At 50.2% G+C, this 21,739-nt stretch overlaps 1 protein-coding gene across 1 annotated transcript in view; it reads right to left on the minus strand.

Moving 5' to 3' along the window:
* The window catches only part of NDRG1 (N-myc downstream regulated 1), a 60,229-nt gene that overhangs the window by 13,994 nt on the left and 24,496 nt on the right, over window positions 1–21,739 (minus strand). The window contains exons 4-9 of the mRNA XM_054498089.2: window positions 13,438–13,543; window positions 10,947–11,067; window positions 8,095–8,157; window positions 7,293–7,353; window positions 5,689–5,775; window positions 3,423–3,479 (exon numbers count right to left, since the gene is read on the minus strand). Coding sequence (XP_054354064.1) covers window positions 3,423–3,479; window positions 5,689–5,775; window positions 7,293–7,353; window positions 8,095–8,157; window positions 10,947–11,067; window positions 13,438–13,543 — 495 coding nt within the window. The remainder of the gene's footprint in view (window positions 1–3,422; window positions 3,480–5,688; window positions 5,776–7,292; window positions 7,354–8,094; window positions 8,158–10,946; window positions 11,068–13,437; window positions 13,544–21,739) is intronic.

Consider the following 21,739-nt stretch of genomic DNA (forward strand, 5'->3'; position numbering starts at 1 on the left):
GAAGTCGCTGAAAAGAAGGGCAATTGCAACTCCCACCACAGCCAACCAGAGCCTCGGGGAAGTCGGCCTCAGCCTCCCCATCTCTGGGTGCTTTTTGAATGTCATTTGCGACAAACAACTTGTTTGCTCTGTTTCTCATTTGTACGAGGGCAGACACTGTAGGTTTCACACAAGGGTCTGATGTGACCAGTGGCAACCAGATGAGAAGTTGGAGTTGGGGGTCAAAGAAAGCCGGTGTCAAGCTTGAGCTGCATCAAACAGTCCAGGATCATTTAGGCAGCAAGGAGGTCAACTGGCTACTAAGAGCAAACTCTGGAAAAAACAGTCAGGAATCACGCTGGGATTTCAGATCAAAACCAACTGTAGCGATCTGGGGGCACCCTCAGACACCATGGCCGGACCAACCAGTCTCCAAATAACTTGGGGTATAATCAGATCAGATGCTCAACGCTATGTCTGACATCCCTCCTCCAGTGAAACAGAGACAGTGGCTGTGAATGTTTCCCAATTCCTATCAGTTTCAGATTACACACTCAGGACAGGGAAAATGTGTCACACACTGTGGAATGAATCGTAAAAGGGGAAAGAGGACTCTAGTGGGCTAAACTGTGGTCCTCAAAAGGTATGTCCATGTCAAATCTCTTGAACTTGGGAATGCAAACTTGCTGGGAAAAAGGGTTTTTGCAGGTGTGATTAATTAAGGATCTTGATATGAGATAATCCTGGATTACATGATCAGGGATGAAATCCAATGGAAATATCCTTAAAAGAGGAAGGAGAGGGAAAAATAAGACAGACACAGAGAAGACCATGTGAAGACACAGGCAGTGGTGTGAGCAGCCACTAGCCAAGGAATGCTGACAGCGACCTGGAGCAGTAAAGAAGCAAGGACGAATTTCCCCTAGAGCCTGTGGCGGAGGGGCGGCCCTGCCAGCTCTTGACGTCAGAGTTCTAGACTCAGAGCTGTGAGAGAATACACTTTTGTTTTTCTTTTTCTCTTTTTTTGAGACAGAGTCTCCCTCTGTCTCACCCAGGCTGCAGTGCAATGGTGCGATCTCGGCTCACTGCAGCCTCTGCCTCCCAGGTTCAAGTGATTCTCCTGTCTCAGCCTCCTGAGTAGCTGGGATTACAGGCGCGTGCCACCACACCCGGTTAATTTTGTATTTTCAGTAGAGACGGAGTTTCACCATGTTGGCCAGGCTCGTCTTGAACTCCTGACCTCAGGTGATCCACTCGCCTCAGCCTCCCAAAGTGCTGGGATTACAGGTGTGAGCCACCACGCTCACCCTACTTTCGTTGTTCTAAGCCATCCTGTTTGTGGTAATTTGTTACAGAAGCGACAGGAAACCAACACAACGGGCAAACCTAGCAGTTGTACTCGCCAACTCCAGAGTGGGGCCTCTGTTCCCCTGGTACACTCGCCAACTCCAGAGTGGAGCCTCTGTTTCCCCTGGTACACTCGCCAACTCCAGAGTGGAGCCTCTGTTTCCCCTGGTACACTCGCCAACTCCAGAGTGGAGCCTCTGTTTCCCCTGGTACACTCGCCAACTCCAGAGTGGGGCCTCTGTTTCTCTCATACACTCGCCAACTCCAGAGTGGAGCCTCTATTCCCCTGGTACACTCGCCAACTCCAGAGTGGAGCCTCTGTTTCCCCTGGTACACTTGCCAACTCCAGAGTGGAGCCTCTGTTTCCCCTGGTACACTCGCCAACTCCAGAGTGGAGCCTCTGTTTCCCCTGGTACACTTGCCAACTCCAGAGTGGAGCCTCTGTTTCCCCTGGTACACTCGCCAACTCCAGAGTGGGGCCTCTGTTTCTCTCATACACTCGCCAACTCCAGAGTGGGGCGTCTGTTTCCCTGGTGTACTCGCCAACTCCAGAGTGGAGCCTGTTTCCCCAGGACTCCTGGGAGTGTCAGATGGTCACACATGTTAGCTCAGAAGCAGACAGTGGTATGTAAGCAAAGCAGGTCACTGCAATTTCAGGCAAGCAAGGGGTTTTCCAGACCCTGGGCTTGCAACCAAGCCCTGGCATACCCTTCCCGAGGGCAGCTGGCCCCAGCTAGAGACACAAAACCAGTGTCTGGGGCCAGGCAGGCTGGGCTGATAAAATGACCGCTCACTTCTAGCATGCTGTGAGGGGCCTGGCTCACTCCCCTTCAGTGGGGTGACTCTGCAGAAGAGCAGCTCATCTCAGAGCCAGGCAGCAGCACAGGCAGCCACCATCCTGCTGCGGTGACCAGAATGAAGCCAGATTCATAGGTTCTAATACCGGCCCCACCTCTCCCTGGCTGAGACCCTACGAAAGTCACTCAACCTCTCTGGTCTATTTCCTCTTCCATAAACTGGGAATGAGAACAGAATTTATCACACAGGTCACAGAGCACCTGGGGGGAATCCTATTCCTATAGCTAACACTTGTGAAGCTCTTAGGACTGAGCCCAGCACATAGCTACCTCCACGGACATGTTTGCTACAGACCAGATTTATAACAGCCCAGAACTGGAAACAACTCAAAGGTCTTACCAACAGGTGAATGGAAAGACCAACTGTTGCACATACATAAAATGGAATACTTCTCAGCACTAAAAAGGAATAAACTTTTTTTCAAGAGACAGGGTCTCTCTGTCACCTAGGCGGAACACAGTGGGCAATCCCAGCTCACTGCTCACTATAGCCTCAAACTCCTGGGCTCAAGCGATCCTCCTGCCTCAGCCTCCCAAGTAGCTAGGACTACAGGCATGCACCACCATGCCTGGCCAATTTTTAATTTTTTTGTAGAGACAAGGTGTCACTATCTTGCCCAGGCTGGTCTTGAACTCCTGGGCTCAAGCAGTCCTCCTGCCATGGCCTCCCAAAGTGCTGGGATTATAGGAATGAGCACTCCACCCAGACTAGGAATAAACTAAAATCCACTCATTAACATGGACAAATCTCAAAATGGTTATGCTGAGTGAAAGAAGCCAGACCAAAAAAAAAAAAGAGTACCTACTACATAATGCCATTTATATAAAAATCTAGGAATTGCAAAGCAATCTATAGAGGCCAATGCTGATCAGAAGTTACCTGAGGAGGAGGGAGAGGAGGACTATCAAGGGGCACAAGGAAACTCTTGGGGTGATGGAGACGTTATTCTCCTGATTACAGTGATGGTTTTACAAATGTATATACATGTCAATGGTACACTTTAAATATGTGCAGTTAATTGTACTTCAATCAGCTGTTTTTTAAAGACACATAAAAAAGAGAGAATGAATGACTTGTTGCTTATGAATGAATAATGTCACATTATCTCATGAGCACCAGCTCGGTGGCCCCCAGTTGATTGTGTCTTGTTCTCTCCACCCCCACATGGGGCCCTGTGCTGAGCACCACACAATGCATTGCTCAGCAGGAACAACAGATTGCCAGACCACGCAACTCACCTTCCCAAAGAGGTGGGACACCACCATGTCCGGCAGGGCTTGGGTCCATCCGGAGATCTGGAGAGGAGTAAAGTGGGTGGATGAGAAACCAGGAGCTAACAGTAGTTAACAAGGTCAGCAAAACCCCACTTCCCTGGGTGCAGGGTGGCATTGCCGGACTCCCCCTACATGCAGGCCTCAAGGACATCCCCCTTGATAGAAACTCAGTTCCTGTCTCCAGTTCCCTCCTGGACCTGATCCCCCAAATGCAAGGCCTGGGACTATATCCAATTCCTTATTTTCAGAGGCCCATGCACAAGATGCACAGCAAATGAGTGCTGAATAAAGACCCAGCTACTGCTAGCTTACCCTGCTCCAAACATTCACCAAGTCCTCAGCAAAGAGGGCCGTCCATTCACCTCTTCTAAAAACACACTGAGCTCCGCAGTCTACGCCCCAGGGGTATGCTTGGCTCCCAACTATCCCCCCTCTCTCATCTCCAAGCCAGTTTCCCCTTTCTAAGTATACTGATATTACCAAAGACACTGACAGTCTTCTTTTTCCTACCTCTCCCCAGTGACTAGGTTTGCAGCAGGAGCTCTATAAATCCCAGTATACAGCAGGAGCTCCATAAATGTGTGCTGACCTAAGCATTAGACAAAAATGAGTAGGAGAGAAGCTCTAGATCTAAGGGTCTTTGGCTGGCCCTTGCCTGCCACAGCCTAGCTGTGTGGCACTGGGCAGTCTGCATACCTCTGGGTCTCAGACTTCTAATCTGGAACTGGGAGTGCCAGGAACTTCAAGGCCACAAGGTCAAGGTAAGGACTGCAAGAAGTAACTGCACATATCACAGTATCTAATACCAATGCCTGGTACTCAAAAGGCTGGGGTTGAAAAGGAAGGGAACGGTACAGCTATTAAAGCCCCACAGACAATCCTTAGGCTTCACATTAGCCAGCGGTCGACATCCCCAGACGTTTGAGTCTGGCTCAGAACAGCTATCACGAAGCCCAGTGGGTTGACTGGAATGTCACTTCCTTTGCTGGAAAATCAAATTAAAAAAAAGAGTGTGTTCCACTCCGGAATGTCATAGAAGCAGGAGAGAAGGGCTTCTGCATTTTGGAGGAATGTTCAAAGAACAAATGCAAAATCACAGTGGCTAAGACAGGGCGGGGGACGGGGCAAGAGGCACGGCCCCTTCAAACCGTCGGTCCCTGGCAGCCACCCAAAATTTGGCAAAAACGCACTTGCAAAATGAGAAGCTGGGATCACCTCAGCTTGAAAGGCTCTGTCCTATTCCAACTGGAATGACCTCCCCCTCTCCTTGGCCAACACTGAGGCCTTTACAGGGAAAAAAAACAAAAACAAAAACACCACAATGATAATTTTTAAAAGATAAACAAGGAACCTCAGGACACCAGCCACGGCAGAGCTTCCCAAGACAGTGCAGGTGCCTTCTCCTCCAGGCAGCCCACCCTGCTGGCCAGGCCTGTCTGTCTCCCACCCCGGACAGGAGCCCCAGGGGCAAGGATGGTCAGGTCCATGAACCACAAAGTCAAAGCAAGCTGCATCCAGTCCCCATTCTACTGCCTAGCTTTATGTGACCCTGGACAATCTCCTTAGCCACACCGAGTCCTCACCTCTGAAACAGTGATAAAAATTCTCACCTCCTAGAGTTACTACGAAGATTAACTGAGGTAACGCACACATAGCAATGTAGAATGAAACTAGCACATGGTAAACTCTCAATCTACGTTAGCTAATTATTATCGTAAAATTTTGTGGCACAGTCCATACTAAATACACATTTATTTTTCTTTAATAATATGTGAATGAATTCCTAAGATTAGAGGCTTTTGTCTTGTTCATCTCAAGAAGTCTTGTTCTTCAAGATGCTCAGCATCTTGACCAAAGCCTGGCACAAGTTAGGTACCCAGCTAATACTCATTAATCCAAGCAATGCTTATCCAAGCTGGCTCAGGGACCTGTGTCCCAGTGCTTTTCCCGGCTTAGACAGCTTGGTGGTATTTAAGTCTTCTGAATGGCAAACGGCTGAGGTCATGTGTACTGTTCTAAGCAAAGCAGAGGGAACTGGAGTGGGCAGTAGAGGGTAGTGGAGGAGTGGGTAAAGAGAGAGCTCATAGCTCCAGGGCTCCCCCAGGCAGAGGATAGTGGAGGAGTGGGTAAAGAGAGAGCTCATAGCTCCAGGGCTCCCCCAGGCAGAGGCTGTGTGCACCTGTCCCTCTTCCTGCAGGGACCCTGCCGGCCTGACAGGCCCCCACCTCACCTTGGAGGCAGCCCAGTCCATCCAGCCTTCCGCACAAGGGTTCACGTTGATAAGGACGAGGCCCTCCACCATCTCAGGGTTGTTTAGCTGCAATTCAAGACACAAAGTGAGACAGACATCCCAGCAATCTGAAACACTAGGAACTTTCCAAGGCAAACCGAAGCTTGAAAGAAGTACTCAGAAAAAGGCAGTGTGGGCAGCAGAGCAGGCTGCTGCTCCCCGGCCCCACCCCATGCAAAACTGAGGTTCCAGCACAGCAGACACGGGATCGGGTCCTAGAGAGAGTGGGAAGGAGAAAGAGGAAGTGCAGGAGAAGGAGGAAGCCCGCCGCTTTGCAGACCTGCCTTGGGCAAGTCACTTCAACCCACGGAGGTTCAGCTTTTCCAGCTGTCAAATGGGTGTAACACACCATCAACCTCATCAATCAAACGGCGCACAAATGCTCTCTAGTTGTGGCAGTAACAACTGTATTACTTACTTCCAGGATATATAAACTCATGCATACATACACACACAGACACACAGCACACACACACACACACACACACACACACAGAGTTATGCATCGCTGAATAAAGGGATACTTTCTGAGAAAATTCATCATTAGGAGATTTTGTCATTGTGTGAAGATCTCAGAGTATACTTACGCACACCTAGACGGTATAGTCTACAACTCACCGAGGCTGTATAGTACAGCCCTTTGCTCCTAGGTTTGCTGTACAAACCCGTACAGCACATGACACTACCCAATACTGCAGAGAATTGCAATACGATGCTAAGTACTGATGTGTCTAAGCAAATCTAAACATAAAAATGGTAGAGTAAAAATGAACCATTATAATCTTATGGACCCACTGTCAAATATGCAGTCTGTCATTGACCAAAATGTCATTTTGTGATGCAGATACATACAGATATAGATATGTACACCTGGGGTACAGTTGAGACTATTTTTAATTTGCTGAGAGCCTATATGGCCAGACCATTTTGTATTCATGTCAGCATTCCTTTCTTTTTTTTTTTTGTAAGATGGATGTTGTAGAATCATGTCAGTATTCCCAACCTCCAGCAAAGCCCAGCAAATAATAGGTAGTCAAAATACCAATGGATGAACAAAATGAGTATTGTTGCATTCTTACACAATTGCTCGGTGAGGATACAAAGGAACAGTGGCTCTTGACCTGAGCCCAGAGAAATAACAATGACAACTGTCATGAAAACTTCCCATGTCTGATTCTAGTTTAGAATCAGTTATGACCCAGGAGTGCCCTGACTACAAAAACCTGTACAGCTGTTACAAAGCAGTGTCATAGCAGACTACTCAGTGAGCGAGGAGCGTCCTCACTAGATGGCTAAGCGGACAAAGCCCATGACAAAAGAATGTGTCCAGTATCATCCTTGAGTGAAGGAAGAGAAAAGGCTGTGAGTATGTATATATATATATATATATATGAGTACCCATGCGCCACACACACACACACACAACTGTGGAGCATACGGGTCATTTCTTTTTCCCTTTTGGGTTTTTGATGCTTTTCCAATGTCTTCCTTCATCTTAAAATGTTATTTAAAATGCGATTTTCAAAAAATGCCAAAGCACTCACAGCAAATCGAGTTAGGATGTAGGCGCCTGCTCCTGTTCCCATGCCAATAATGCTTTTCAGCCTGGAAGCAAAAATACAAATGCATGTCACACAAGGAGAGAGTGACGGGAGCCTCCAAGGACCCACTTAGAACTTCCTGAGGGTGACCGCCTGGCTAGACAATGCGGGAGCATGCTGCCGTAACTGCCTGCACAGCCCTGAGGTCACCATGCTTTAGGACTGGACAGAGACCTCCACCTTGGAGAGCCGCGCCCCTTCTCCTCACTTCCCTCCTGGCCACCACCCAGGCTCTGAGAGACCATCTGACATTTACGGGAAGGCCCGTTATGGCATCATTTCTTCCCACTCTTAAGCTTTATTTTGGATTCTAAAACTTGGAATGAAAACAAATCGAGCAAGAACCATGAACTTATCATTATTTGAAGAGCTCAAGACAGAGAGGAACACTGGAAAAATGAGGGTGTGGAGAGAAAAGCTAAGGTCTCAGGCAACTCCATTCCAGAACATTCCATGGGAAAGAGAAGGGAATGGAAGAAAAGAAGGCAAGAGCAAATGGGTGGGGCGGCTGCCATCACGCAACATAACATTCACACAAGAGGAAAACTGAAGTTACAGGAGACAGACTAGAGCTCAGAGACTGTGTGAGGAACAGTGTTCACAGAGTGACGAGCTAATTTCTTGCCTCATCTTTAAACTGCAACCTTAATTTTAGTGGTCAGTCCAGATCAAAGCCAAGGGGCAAGAGGATGCTAGAAACCAGGCTTCTCTGCAAACAGAGGAGGAGCTGATCCTTCGCTCTTACCCAAACTCTTGAAGGACTCCAGGAAGCATTTCAGCCAGCTGATCCATGGAGGGGTACATGTACCTGGGGATGACACAGAGAAGCCATTAGTGAGTGCCGGGACAGAAACAGGTAATCCAAACAGGGACACCACTTGAAGGGTGGGGACCATGCAACAGCCTGCCCCATGCACCCAGACCCCCCAGTCAAGTCCCTTCCCATCCTCCTTCCAAGACCCTCTGCAGCACACTCTATCAATTGCTTCCTATGCTCCAGGTCCCATGGACGCATTCTGGGAATTAGCTCATTCAGTTTTCACAATAACTCTAGGAGGCTGCTAGGATTTCCCCTCATAGCAAGATTATAAACATCACTGAGGCTGAGAGATGAGCCACTTGGCCTCACAAGAGCAGTAGATGGTTAGCCAGAAACGTCCTCACTGTGTTTGTCTGGTTTTGGGTCTAGGGTGTTGCAGAAACTGACTAGAAGGCATTTCACAATTCCAGCCTCAGGGAGAAGGAATTAAAACAGGCATGAATGAGTTCCATCCACAAAGGAGTGATTGATCCTCACACATGCCAGGCTCTTCGTGAGGCAATGGCAGGGGCCTGTGAGCAAAGCAGATGCAAACCAGGACAGGAGCCAGCCCCCAAGTCAATAAAAACAGGGGGGTGTGACTCATAACAAAGGCTGCGGTGATCAGGTGATCAGGGAGGTCTTCTTGGAAGAAGTGACGCTGAAGGGGTCTTGGGAACCTGATGAGTAAAGCGTGTGGGCAGGGAAGCAGTGTGTGCAGACGCCCTGGGAAGAGCCAGAAAGAGCCCGTATGGTGTGGCTCCACATCAACACAGCCATTGAGCTGAGAAGCTGCAGGGCAGAAGTGGGGCAAAGACATGAAACCCCTCTGAAATGGCCACGGCTCAATTTGGGGCCGGCAGCTCCTAAGGTGTGACACTGGAGAAGCCACTTAATTGCAGGGCCCTCTGTTTCTTCCTATTCCCCAGGGCTGGTGTGAGGCGAGGAAGCAGCAGAATTCTACTTCCAAGGTCCCTCCTGTGTAGGTGGTGGACACCGGAGCCAGGAGGAGCCCAGCCAGGGATCCCCTACCCTGCTCTGCTGTCTCAGCTTCAGGATATAGGGGGCTCACCCTTAAAAGGGCCTGGGAGACGCCCCCTCACCCCTCCCAAGACCCACACTCTCCTCTGCCCTACTCCAGGAGGAAGAAACAAGTCAGGCCCCACTCTGACAGTGGGTCCCACCAGATGCACACGAAAACCACCTAGTAAACTAGGGGGAAAACGCGCTGTAATACCCAGACCAACTGAAGAAAAATTCCTGGGGGTAGGGCTCAGGCCTCAGAATATTTGTAAAACTTCTCCGGGGGGAACTAAGAGTCTCTGCTTTCCCCCCAAGTCTTTCACACAATTGGTCCAACCAAAGATAGATTTACGGATATACCTGTGGCTTTATCTGCTGGTTAACAATTAACCCTGTCCCACTGTTTTAATACACTTTTAATTTTTGGTCCTGACCCCATACGGTTGGCTGTCCCTTCCCTTCCTCTCTGATAAAGGTTAATTATTAAGGATAATTCTGAACACTAATAAAAAAGGATATCTATTTATAAATGCCAAGAAGGCCCCTTCTGGAAGACTTTAAGCCCAAGAACCTGCTCTTGCCCTAGTTTAATCACAGCGTCAGGTGCAGGGACAAGAGGGGTTATCTCTGAGGTCTGCCTCCCCCACGTGATGCTGATTGGGGGATCCAACAAGCTTCACCATAATTGCACAACAGGAAACTGAAAGGCCATGCCCATACAGATCACGAGCTGACAAGGGCCAGGCAGTGTAAACACTCTCAACTAAGGCAGCCTGATGTTCCAAAGAGGATACACGTCTCAGTAGATAGGACCAAAGCCAACTCCCCAGTTATCAGCTGTGCAACCTTTTTTTCTTTTTTGGAGACGGAGTCTTGCTCTGTCACCCAGGCTGGAGTGCAGTGGTGCGATCTCGGCTCACTGTAACCTCTGCCTCCCAGGTTCAAGGGATCCTCTGGCCTCAGCCTCCCGAGTAGTGGGGATTACAGCCACGTGCCACCACACCCAGCTAATTTTTGTATTTTTAGTGGAGACAGGGTTTCACCATGTTGGCCGGAGACAGGGTTTCACCATGTTGGCCAGGCTGGTCTCAAACTCCTGACCTCAAGTGGTCTGCCCACCTCAGCTTCCCAAAGTGCTGGGATTACAGGCTTGAACCACCATGCTCGGCCTCAGCTGTGGAACCTCCAGCAAGGTAGTTAACGCCTCCGTGCCTCAATATGTTCATCTGGAAAATGGAGCTAACAACAGCAGCCACACAGAGCTAGCTGTAAGGATTAAGCCCAATGTTAGGTACGAATGATGAAGCCTAGGCCCACAGGAAGTGCTCCATCAATGTTACTTCTCTCCCTCTCTTTTTCTCCCCAACCTTCTAGGTTTTTCACCACACTATTTGGTGGTGTCAAGTCCTCCTCCACTTCAGTCCTGTCCAGGCTGAGCACACCTATCATAACGCCAGCCTTGCAGGAAGGCTGGGGGAATGGGAAGATAGCATCTGATGAGTATGTTGTTTCAGTTTGGGAAGATGAAAAAGTCCTGGAGATGGATGGTGGCGATGGCTGCATGTCCTTAATGCCACTGAACTATATACTTAAAAATAGTTAAAGTGCTAACTTTTATGTTATGTATCTTTTCCCATAATTTAAAAAGTGCTTAAGACGATACACTTTATATTTTACCACAATTAAAAAGTATTTAAAAGAGCAAAGCAGCTGAACCCCTCGACGACACCCAGCTTCCACCCTGTAGAGCTCATAGGGCAAGAGGCCTCTCTCACCCTGCGGGGAAGGAGGCTGCGCCGTCCTGCTGGCCAGGGGCGTCCACGTGGCAGACGGCAAAGTGCTGGGTGATCTCCTGCATGTCCTCGTAGTTGAAGAGGGGGTTGTAGCAGGTTTTGTCTGAAGAACAGCAGAGAGAGAGAGAAGAGAAAAAAGTAAGAGGAGAAAAAAATTAGGTGTCTCGGTGGCAAAGCACATTCATTTTGTTTCACTCCTATTCAGAAGAAGGAAGTGAACTTAGAAGAACACAGATGTTCGCGTTTCTTGTTTTTTGGTTTTGTCCCCATGCTCACTTTCCTCTGGTGATAAAAAGCAAGAGTAAGTTTCATGGGGCAAGGGAGCGGTAGCTGGCAGATGAATCTTGCAGTTTGTGCTGGAAGGGGCTCCCAGGCTGGCTCCCGTAGCTCCTCCAGTCAGTCAGGGTCAGGATGGCCCTGGCATGAGATGGGTTTGCCCCCCTGATCCTCTCTTTCCATCTGGGTCCACTATGCCCTCCCATCTGGGGTACTGGTGCAGGACACACATAATTTTCAAACGAGGAGAAGCATGGGAGGTGAGGCGTGCCTTCTCCTTTCATGTGGCCTGGATGAGTCTCCTCACTTGCTGAAGCCTAAGGAAGTCAGGCTGCTCACCCTACCTCCTGTCCCTTTTCCTCCTGGGCACTCAGCTAGACAGTATTTCCCAAGCTCCCTTGCAATGAGAGGTAGTCATGTGATCTGTTTCTGGCCAATAGCCTGTGACTGTCATCATTTCCTCCCCATACCTGCCACCCAGATTCTCTAAGATCCTCTGAGTTTCTCTCTTCTCCCATCTACCTGCCAGAAGCACAGTTTCCAGCAGAAGGCTCTGCAGCCCCAGGGGATGGCAAACCCACAAGCTAGAAGGAGCCTGGGTCTTTGAATTGCCAAATAGAACATGTCCCACCAAACACCCACTAAACTGTTACATGAGTGAGAAATAAAACATACATTGTGCTAAGCCACAGAGAGCTTGGCATCTTTTGTTACAGTGGTAAGCCTATTATAAACCAACAATGAGCCTCTCTAAATGGGGAGAGACGCTGCCATATGCAATTCCAGTTCCTTGTCAGAGTCAATAAAATAAGATAGTGTAAATCAAAATACCTAGCACGGACCTGGTACAAAATGGATATAAGGGAAACAGACAGGGGAAGAAGTGAGATAAAAGAAGGTGAGAATGAAGTAAAAAAGTGTTTTCAGTGGATTTCAGTGACATCATCCCCAGCCTCAAGGTATTGATAAGCTTTATAGAAACAAATGAAAATCAGGCAGTCCATCATCAAAAACCAAGCAAGCTTGCAATACTCAAGTTCATAAAAATTACGGGACCAGTGAAACCTGCGTCTTCTGATTCTTCACAGAAGAATTCACTTCTATTCCATGAAATTTCAACATTTAGTAGATTCCATTCCATTCTCATCTATGAAAAATGGGGAACCCACCTATGAAAACCCTCCTGGTAATCTTGGAATTCACAGTTTAAACATTCATAGCAGAGTTACTCACACAGCCAAAAAGTGAAAATGCCCCAAATGCCCATCAACTGAAGAATAGATGGCCAGGCCCAGTGGCTCATGCCTGTAATCCTAGTACTTTGGGAGGTGGAGGTGGGTGGATCACCTGAGGTCAGGAGTTTGAGGTCAGCCTGGTCAACATAGTGAAACCCCGTCTCTACTAAAAATACAAAAATTAGCCAGGCGTGGTGGTGGGTGCCTGTAATCCCAGCTACTTGAGAGGCTGAGGCAAAAGAATTGCTTGAACTCAGTAGGTGGAGATTGCAGTGAGCCACAATCGCACCACTGCACTCCAGCCTGGGCAACAGAGCGGGACTCTGTCTCAAAAAAAAAAAAAAAGAAAGAAAGAAAAAGAAAAAAGAAAGAATAAAGGGTGGTAAATCCATACAATGGAATATTATTATTCAATAAGGGAATAAAGGAAATACAAAAACTAATGCATGGCCTGGATAAACCTTGAAAGCACTATGAAAGAAGCCAGTTACAAAAAAAATCACATATTATTTGATTCAATGTATACAAAATTCCAGAATAGGCAAATTCACAGAAAAGGAAAGTCAATGAAGGGTCAGTCATCTGAGGGTGGGGTGACAGATAAAAGGTACGGGATTTTTTGGAAGGATGAAAATGTTCCAAAATTGTGCTGATGGTTGCACAATTCTGTGAAAAGACTAAAAACCATATGCGTGCATTAATATAGAAGTCACTGCCACAGATAGCAAAGAGCTTCCCGTGTTCCCAGCGCCTCCGGGCACACAGACAACTCTGTGCCCACATGCCGCGCATTTCTGGCTTTTCCAGGCTGTGCCAAGAGTTCTTCCCAGAACAGCTCCAGGAAGTCCCAGGCAAAAAGAAACCACCAGCTCCCGGCCATCAGCCCTTCTCGGCTGCCTTTTTCTGCCACTCTCTTGGGAACTGGCTGACAGGGAATCAAATCAGAGTTCCTCAGAACTTACGGTTCATGCCGATGTCATGGTAGGTGAGGATGACAGGCCGGTTTCCCTTGGGAGTCCCACACAGCGTGACGTGAACAAAGCCGTGTAAAGTCTCGATGTCCTGCTCCTGAGGAGACACAGCAGACAGTGGGCTGGTCACGTGGGGTTCATGGCATCCGTGTGGCTGAGGACAGCCAGCCTGTTTCCAACTGTGTTTTGAGGAAGCTCACTTCTCATCTGGCCATAAGAGCCCTGGCTTCGGGCAGCAGCTCTCTCTGGCCAGAAGCCACTCCCAGGACCAGGGCTAGGAGGAGACTCCCATGAGGCAGGGGATAGAGGCCTGGCTCAGATTGTGCTGTTAAATGCACAAAATGCTGGGGAAAGGGCCTGCCTGCGGCCATCTCTGCACCGGACTGTTTGCTCCATCTGGAAAACTGGCCATCAAGCCTGCGCTTCCTTGCTTCCTTGCCCCCAGGCCCCACTGGCCCCACAGGTTACCGTACCTGTGACTAACATCTGCTGGCTTGGGGCTACCCAGAATTCACTCCCCACTTCCAAGAACAGTCCGCAGTTTCCTTCAGGAACCCACCCAACCCTCACCCTTAGTCCTAAGAGTTCTGTTGACAGTGACCCCCCTCCCCACGTTTCACAAGTCAAGACCAATTCATGCACTCCACCTCCCATTTGCAAGGACTGGATCAGGAAAGAACACATGGGTTGGCTCAGGCCAACTAAAGCCAGCTGCACTTATTTCTAGTAACTGGGGAACTGGATTGGACTTGATGGAGCAAGGTTGGGAGGGCTGGATCTGCAGCAGCCACACTGTCACCATGAGGCAAGGGCCTGCCTGAAAGTATGGCCAGCCCAGAGACGGAAAACAGTGAAAGAAGGTTTGGGGATGGCATCCACCACCTGGGATTTTCAGTTACATGGGTCACCAACTTCCAATACCACGTAGGCCATGTTGAGTTGACCAAAAGATTCTGAATGATACCATGCCATCCTCCCTCCTGTCCTTCCTTCTCGTTGGGCCAGGTGGTTCTTCTGGTCAAAACCAACTCTCCAGCTCGGCCAGCGACCCCCAGCCAGCTTACTCCCAGTCATCCCTGCGCCTCTCCACACCAAACCTTCCTAACAGCTGAAGACCTGCTCACCTTTCTTCCTCTGGAAAACAAAAAAAAGGCACCCTGCCTTGGTTCCAAGCACCCCAGCTCACTCATGGACCAATCTTTCACCCGCCGTGTTCATCTAAACTCCTGCAGAGGGTGGTCGTGAGTCTTTCTCAATTGTCACTTCCACTCATCCTTCACCCCATGCCTACCCTGGGCTTCCGACCTCCTCAAGGTCACCCAGAAGTTCCCGAGGACCCCAGTCACTCGTCTCCCTTGAGCAATTTCCACATCTGAGAGCAGCGACCTCCCCTTTAAAGTGCCACTCTGGGCTCTGCTCCCACAGGGCAGCTGGGGAGCGGGAGGCAAGGCCATCAGGCTGCTGAGACCTTCCAGGTGCCAAGGCAGTGCTGAACCATGACCATGTCTCTCCACGTTCTTACCCTCACAGGAGCCCTGCCAGGGCCACATGACCCAGCTGGCTGAGGAAGTGAAGTCGGTGTCTCAGAGTCACACGGGCAGGCAGCACAGAGGCAGGTCCCCCAGACAATCAGCCTCCGCGGGGCCCCAGGCTTCTCAGCACTTGACCTGCCCGCGAGCAGCGCACACTCAGGCCTCACGAGGCCACCTCAGCTCAGCAAGCTGCATTGATTTTCCAAAGAGTAAATGAGGCAGTGAAATGGAACACAGAACACTCTAAATGCTGTCGAACCTGCTTCCAGAAGCTGGCAGAGATGTGACCCATACAGATCACTGCCATGTGGCAGCAGAGACGAGGGTCAGCGTTCACAATCTCACACTTAAGAGGGGATGGGACAGATCACCACTTAGGCACCCTGTGGGAGCAAGCCACCTCCTCCCCAGCTTGAATCTTTAAAACAGGGACAGCCTGGCCCTTCCTACCTCCTAGGGGTGCTGAAGGCCCAGAGAATGTGGGCTGCTCCATCTGCGAGTGACCCCCCCATGAAGTGGTATGAGGCAGCCACCCCCACGCCATCCACACCAGCTGGTGATCGGATTCCACCTCTGCTACTTCTTTACCCCTGATACTTAAGGCAGTTCGATTTCATCCGAGAAACATTCATTAGGCACCTGTTGTATGCCAGGTTCCCTTTGTCCCCGCAGGGATGAGTGGGTAACAACTCACAAGCTAGTGGGGGCAATGAAGACGGCCCTAGCGGGCTGTAGGTCCTCTGGGTCCTCTGAGAAAAGAGGAGAAAGAGGATTTAACTCACTGGCGGGTTGCCGGGAATGGGATCAGGAAAGCCTTCTGAATCCCGTAAGACCAACGATTCTCAACCTGAGGAACAGGTTCAAAAATAAAGAAAAATGGCATCCAATTCCCAGGCTCCCCTGCAGCGTATGAAAGCTCTGTACTGAGTTTCCAACAAGAACTCACCACCTCCCCCTCCCCAGCGGAGGAGTGCAGGGATTCCCAACACTCACTTGGAGAACCCCGAAGCCAGCCAGCCCCAGGCCACCATCGTGCTTCTGCAGAAAGGAGAGAAGCACTCCAGCTCACTCATGGACCAATCTCTCACCTGCCATGTTCATCTAAACTCCTGCAGAGGGTGGTCATGACTCTTTCTCAATTGCCACTTCCACTCGCCTGCCCTGGGATTCCGCCCTCCTCAAGGTTACCTAAAAGTTCCCTGTTCCCGAATGGCACAGGGACGCAGCAGTGGTTACTAGGTGAGGGTGGTGACACACAAAGATGCACTGTACAGAGCCAGGCCCAGCCCCCTGGGAGCACCCGGGCCCGCCCAGCACGGGGTCGTCCTGGCACCTGCATTAGCCCCCAACACCATAAGTCCCCTGGCACACAGAGCTCAGCCCCATCTCCCTTCTCCCCTCTCTGCCCCTCAGGGCCCAACACTTCTTTCCTGCCCATAACAGGCACTGGAAAAATCCATAGATGAGGGAGCAGTGGCCCAGCTTCCAGCGGGGGCCGGAGATCATCTGCTGGGCCCAGCCCGGCCCTGAAGCCACTGTGGGAACAAAGGTCCATTTGTTTGTGGGGGCACATTCTTCATTGTCTCCCCAGCTGACCCACATGGCTCCCTCTAAAAGACAGGCCAGGGCAGGTGGTGTCCCCACCGCCATGGACATCGGAGTTCAAATCCAAGTCCTACCACTCCCCAACCTCTGAGCCTCCAGATCGTCACCCCTGAGCTGGGAGAGCCGCCTGCACCCCAGGCTCCATAGCAGGAGAGGAGTCACCTGCATGGAGCCCAGAGCACAGCACCAGGCAGGAAGGGGTCTCCTGGTGCAGGCAGCAGAGGGTACTAATGTGGCAGCAGGTACGTGACACGCCACCCCAGCTGGCTTCAAGAATGTCCCTGGCAGCCCCCGTGGTAGCGGGTGGATAGCATATTTCTGACTCATTTCTTTGAAGGTCTTAAAATTATACAGCTGTGGAACCAGAACTAAATTGGAGGGTCTATCCTTCAGTCCAAGAAGGAAAGGCTGCCTGGGTCTCACTCACTTTCTGTCCACAGGCCTCTGCACAGCTGCCTGCTCAGTGGGCACCCGGTATCTGCTGGATAAGAGATCTGATCCTGACAGATAATGGTGAGCATTACCCGCTAGGAAGGAACCTTCTCTCCTAAGGGCATCGATCCATGTTGGGATCTTCCCCACTCTGCTCTTGGATTGGCCATGAGATGCTCAGCTCTCTCCTGATAAGACCCCCAGGGTTGGTGAGAGCCTCACAGAGCACTAACACTTCACCCCAGCTCATGAGTGTCAGGACCCTGGCTGCTGCCTCAACACTGCCCCAAACCTCAGCCTGAGCAGGACTCAAAAAAGAGGCTTTCGACATTGCTATCCTTGGTGGGAAGGACAAAGACCCCATCTGAGAACATGGAAGTGAAGTGGTGAAGGTCACACAGGGGCAGGGCTGCCTCCCAGGCATAGGTGAGCAGAGGTGAGGGAGAACATTTGCTAAGTGCCTACAAAGAGTAAGGCAGGGTATCAGACCTCCATGCCACCAGGAGGCCCATCAATCCCATCTTATAGGTAAAGAAGTGGAGGGGACTCTCCCAAGGTCATAGGCTTGTGGTGGTAGAACCAGGATTCGAACTCTCTCCACTGGGCCCTTGCTCCTTTGTGCCAGGGTCTGCTGGCTCCCATCGGTCCTCCACTCAGTTCCTGGCCCCCCAGCACACACAGGAGGAGGAGGAAAAAAGCAAGTGTTATGATCTTCCCTGTACCCAAGTCCCATCCCCTAAGTCTCACACACACACACCCCCCCCCCCAACAAACACACCCACCAACAAACACACATGCACGCACGCGGTTCTAAGCCAGCCAGGAAGACTGTCTGAGATTGAATGGGAGAATTACAACACTCACAAACACAGGCCTTTGTCCTATTCAGTCCCAAAGGAATGTTCTGTCCTTCTGTCCCTGCGGGGATCAATCACTCAGTGTTCTGGAGAGAGGAACCCGTCCCGTGTCTTCTATGTTTTCCCAAAGAGAAAGCACAAGGAACCCAGAACATCAGAACTGCAAGGTGTACTGTTTGTCCTCTTGCCTGAGAGAGCAAACTGCCTGTCTCGAGGCTCATGAGGGACCCCCCCAACTTCTGGCTGGGACAAGGCTGGCAACACAAACGCAACTCCTCCACCATCCAGAGCCCCATACCCAGCTCTTCCACAGTTCAGGACCAGGCCACAGAAGACCCTGCTCACAGGGCCTGATCCAGACAAGAGGATGAAAAGACAAAAACCCGGCTGCACACACTTTCCTCTCACCTGCTATGGAAGTCTAGAAAGCTGCTCTCTCAAGTCTAGAGGTGATGGCAGGGATGGGGGCAGTAATAAACAGCCACTGCATCTTACCCCATGCCCGCTTTGAGTTTCTCACACGTGTTTTCTCATTAAATACACGAACAACCATTGCAGAGATAAGAAAGCTGAGGCTGAGAGAGATTAAGGACTTCATCCAAGGCCACACAGCTGGAATAATGGGGCAGTATCTGAACCAAGCTTAGATTCAAATGTCCGCATCCAAAGCCTGTTCTCTTTAACATCCTGTTTCACATTCTGTGCTGGGCAGAAGAGGGGAAGGAAACCTTTCTCTGCAACGTGCACTGTGACTCCCTAAAGGGGATGCAGCAAGTCAGATTTCCCACATTTATTTGACTGCAAAACACCTGTACCTCCCCAGCGTCTCCAAGGAGTGGCCATCCATGCAGCACAGGCTGTTACACTACCAAACAGAATCGAGAAGTAATATCTGCTGCTCCCATCCTCCTAAAACAGGCACCTGCCCCCAAACTGCAGGCATGTGTGTCTTTGTGAGGAAGTGTGCCAACACTGGAAACACCTCAGCACAGACATCAGACGTCACCTCCTCCTTCCTGCTACCCACCATACACATGCCATGCAAACCCTGTTCTCTTCTTTGCAGCACAACCACAATTACAAATATACGTGTAACAGCTGCCTCCCCAGCCAGACCGCCAATTCCCAGAGGGAAAGGCTGGCTCTCCAATTGACAGAGTCTGGCCCGGAGGGTGCTCTTGGAGATTTACAGTCTACACTGCCTGTAGCCTGTATGCTGGCAAGTAGCAAACATGGCACCTACCACTATGGTCTACACCGCCTGTAAGCTGTCAAGTGGGGAAACAGGACCTAACACTAAGTATGCCTTAAAGATTTCATCTCTTTGGCTGTCAACCCTGGCTCGGGAGCTTTAAAACCATGGCAGACTCGTTGGTTGGCATCCCAAACATCTGTTGTTCCCTTCTTTTTGAGGATAGAATTCCAACTGATGTACTAAGCAGCGAAGTGCCTGATAAAGTGGTCCCCTTCCTTACTCACCTCCCTTGTAACCAAGGACGGTCGGGAGGTTCAGTTCTGGCCAATGAGATGCCAGCAGAAATTCCTGCAGCTTCAAGGAGAGTTTTTTAAAAAGGGTCAAACTTGACCTTTTGATTCTTGTCCTTTCACCCTCCTGCCTGCATCCTACTTGGAACATGGATGAGATGCTCGCGGGTTCGGTGGCCATCCTATTAATCTGAGGACCAAAGCCGCATGCTCAGGTGACAGCAGGAAGCTGTAAGGACTAACTCCAGCTGGGCTGGGTGACATTCATAGCTGGGGTGTTAGCTTTCTAGGTTGGTGAGAATAGCAAACATTTCCTTGGTACAGCACTGTTTTTTGAGCAATACTTATCCTAATGATATAACCACCACATGCCCTTGGCCAAGTTATCAGCCTTCTCTGACAAACCCTGCCATCAGTTGTAAGCTGAGGTCAATGACAAGGCCTCCTGCTCCATTGAGATGCTCCCAAGACTAAAACCATGGTACAGACCTGAATGTGTTTTGCAAGCTGCAGCATTTCCCTCCATGTCAGTTGTTATGGACAACCGCTCCAGAGATGATTAGTGTGAAGCTGCCAGGGCCAGCCCCCACTGGCTTAAGTCAACTCTCTGGATGATCTGGAGGGGCTCTGGAGGCCAGCTGTGACTGCCTCCCCGCTGCCCCCGGTAATCCCCTCCTTTCCAGCAGGCCCTGAGCAGATGCCGACCGTCCTGGGCTCTAAGAGGATGACCGCATACCCAGGCTCTAAGTCAGTTGGTGGGCTGGGCGACCCCTCCCTCAGTCTAGCAAGCCTTGGGGTCCAAGCATGGCCAGAGCAGTTACGGTGCCCTCTGGAACAGCTGTCCAGGAAGCTGACTGTAGCTCATCAGCATAAAGTCAAGGCCCATGGCAGCAAGAAAGGCAAATCATGGGAACAGAGGCTCAAGAGAAAATGTCAGGGGCCTGCCCCCTCCCCACTACCTTTTCATAAAACGATACACTCCTCCCCCTGTATTTTCCTGGTTCATCTCCTATGCCCATGGAGGAGGACGGGGAGCCATAGCAGTGCCATTCATCTTAATGATCCATTCCATTAAGTAACAAACATAGGCTAGGTGCGATGGCTCACACCTGTAACTTTGAGTTTGAGACCAGCATCTGCAACATAGTGAGATCTCCTTTCTACAAAAAATAAAATTAGCCAGGCATGGTGGCTCACGCCTATAGTCCCAGCTACTAGGTAGGCTGAGGTAGGTAGGATCACTTGAGCCCCGGAGGTCACAGTTGCAGTGAGCTGAGATCGCACTACTACACTCCAGCGTGGGCAACAAAGGGAGACCCTGTCTTAACAAAAAAAAAAAAAAAAAATAGAGTAAAGAACACATAAAGTACCAGAGATAACCGGGGGAGGTGTGTGTAGCCAGGAGGAACACGATAAAAAGACAGCCACCCACTTACTGAGCAAGTCCGATAAAGCCAGCTTTGTCTCCTGTGCTATATCATGACAGCCATTGAACAGCCTTTGGGACTGAAGTATAGGTGCCCAATGAGATAGCAGAGTTAAGATTCAAGATAGATAGGTCCTTGCGCTTCCAAAGCCATGATTCCCCTGCAAGCCTCACATAATGGAAGACCTTCAAGAGGTCAAGCTGGGCCTGTCACTTCTCGCTTCATTCCCCAGTCTTCTTTTATGTTGACATCAGGTCAAGAGAACTGAACAAAGTTACACAGAGTCAGGGAACAGGCCGCAGTGGGCAGAGGGTGTCAGCCTGGGAATACAGCATGCAACTAGAACCCACGGTGAAGACCTCAGTTCTCCAAGGAAACAAGAATTAGGAATAACATCTTTGTTTGGATTAGGGTGAAGAGACGGAGCAGACCCCGTCATCCATGGAGCAGGGGAGAGCGACAAAGACCTGTGAGCTGAGCCCGCTGCTGTGTGCGTTCAGCGTTTGCGATGCGCTCAGGGACAGCGATGCTCCCCACTGTTTCATAGATTAGGAAACTAAGCCCCAGGGAGGTCAAGCGAGTGGCCAAGGACACGCGAGTAGCAAATGACAGGGCTGGGTCTGTACTCGCTTCCACTCACTGCACCCTTTCTGGGACACCAGGAGATGAGTGAGGTCAGCCTGGCAGAGCCTGGCCTGGACACACCTCGGAGGCCTGGGTATGAAGCCCCACCTCTCCTTTTCCATTGGAGGGTGCTCCTAGGAAACCCACAGCAGAATTGCAGAAGCAGCATGCTGTGTTTATTTTCCAAAGCCTCATTTTGCGCTGATCCAGATGAGCGTTCCTGCCATCTGTCACTCTAAGGGTTTGCTCTAAGTCCCAATGGCTTTGCTAGGAAGTAGGGCTGGGGGAGGGCAAGAATGGGAAATGGCGAGTTGAGGATTTCCAGGCTTCT

The sequence above is a fragment of the Pongo pygmaeus genome, chromosome 7, assembly GCF_028885625.2.
Source record: "Pongo pygmaeus isolate AG05252 chromosome 7, NHGRI_mPonPyg2-v2.0_pri, whole genome shotgun sequence".
NCBI lineage: Eukaryota > Metazoa > Chordata > Mammalia > Primates > Hominidae > Pongo > Pongo pygmaeus.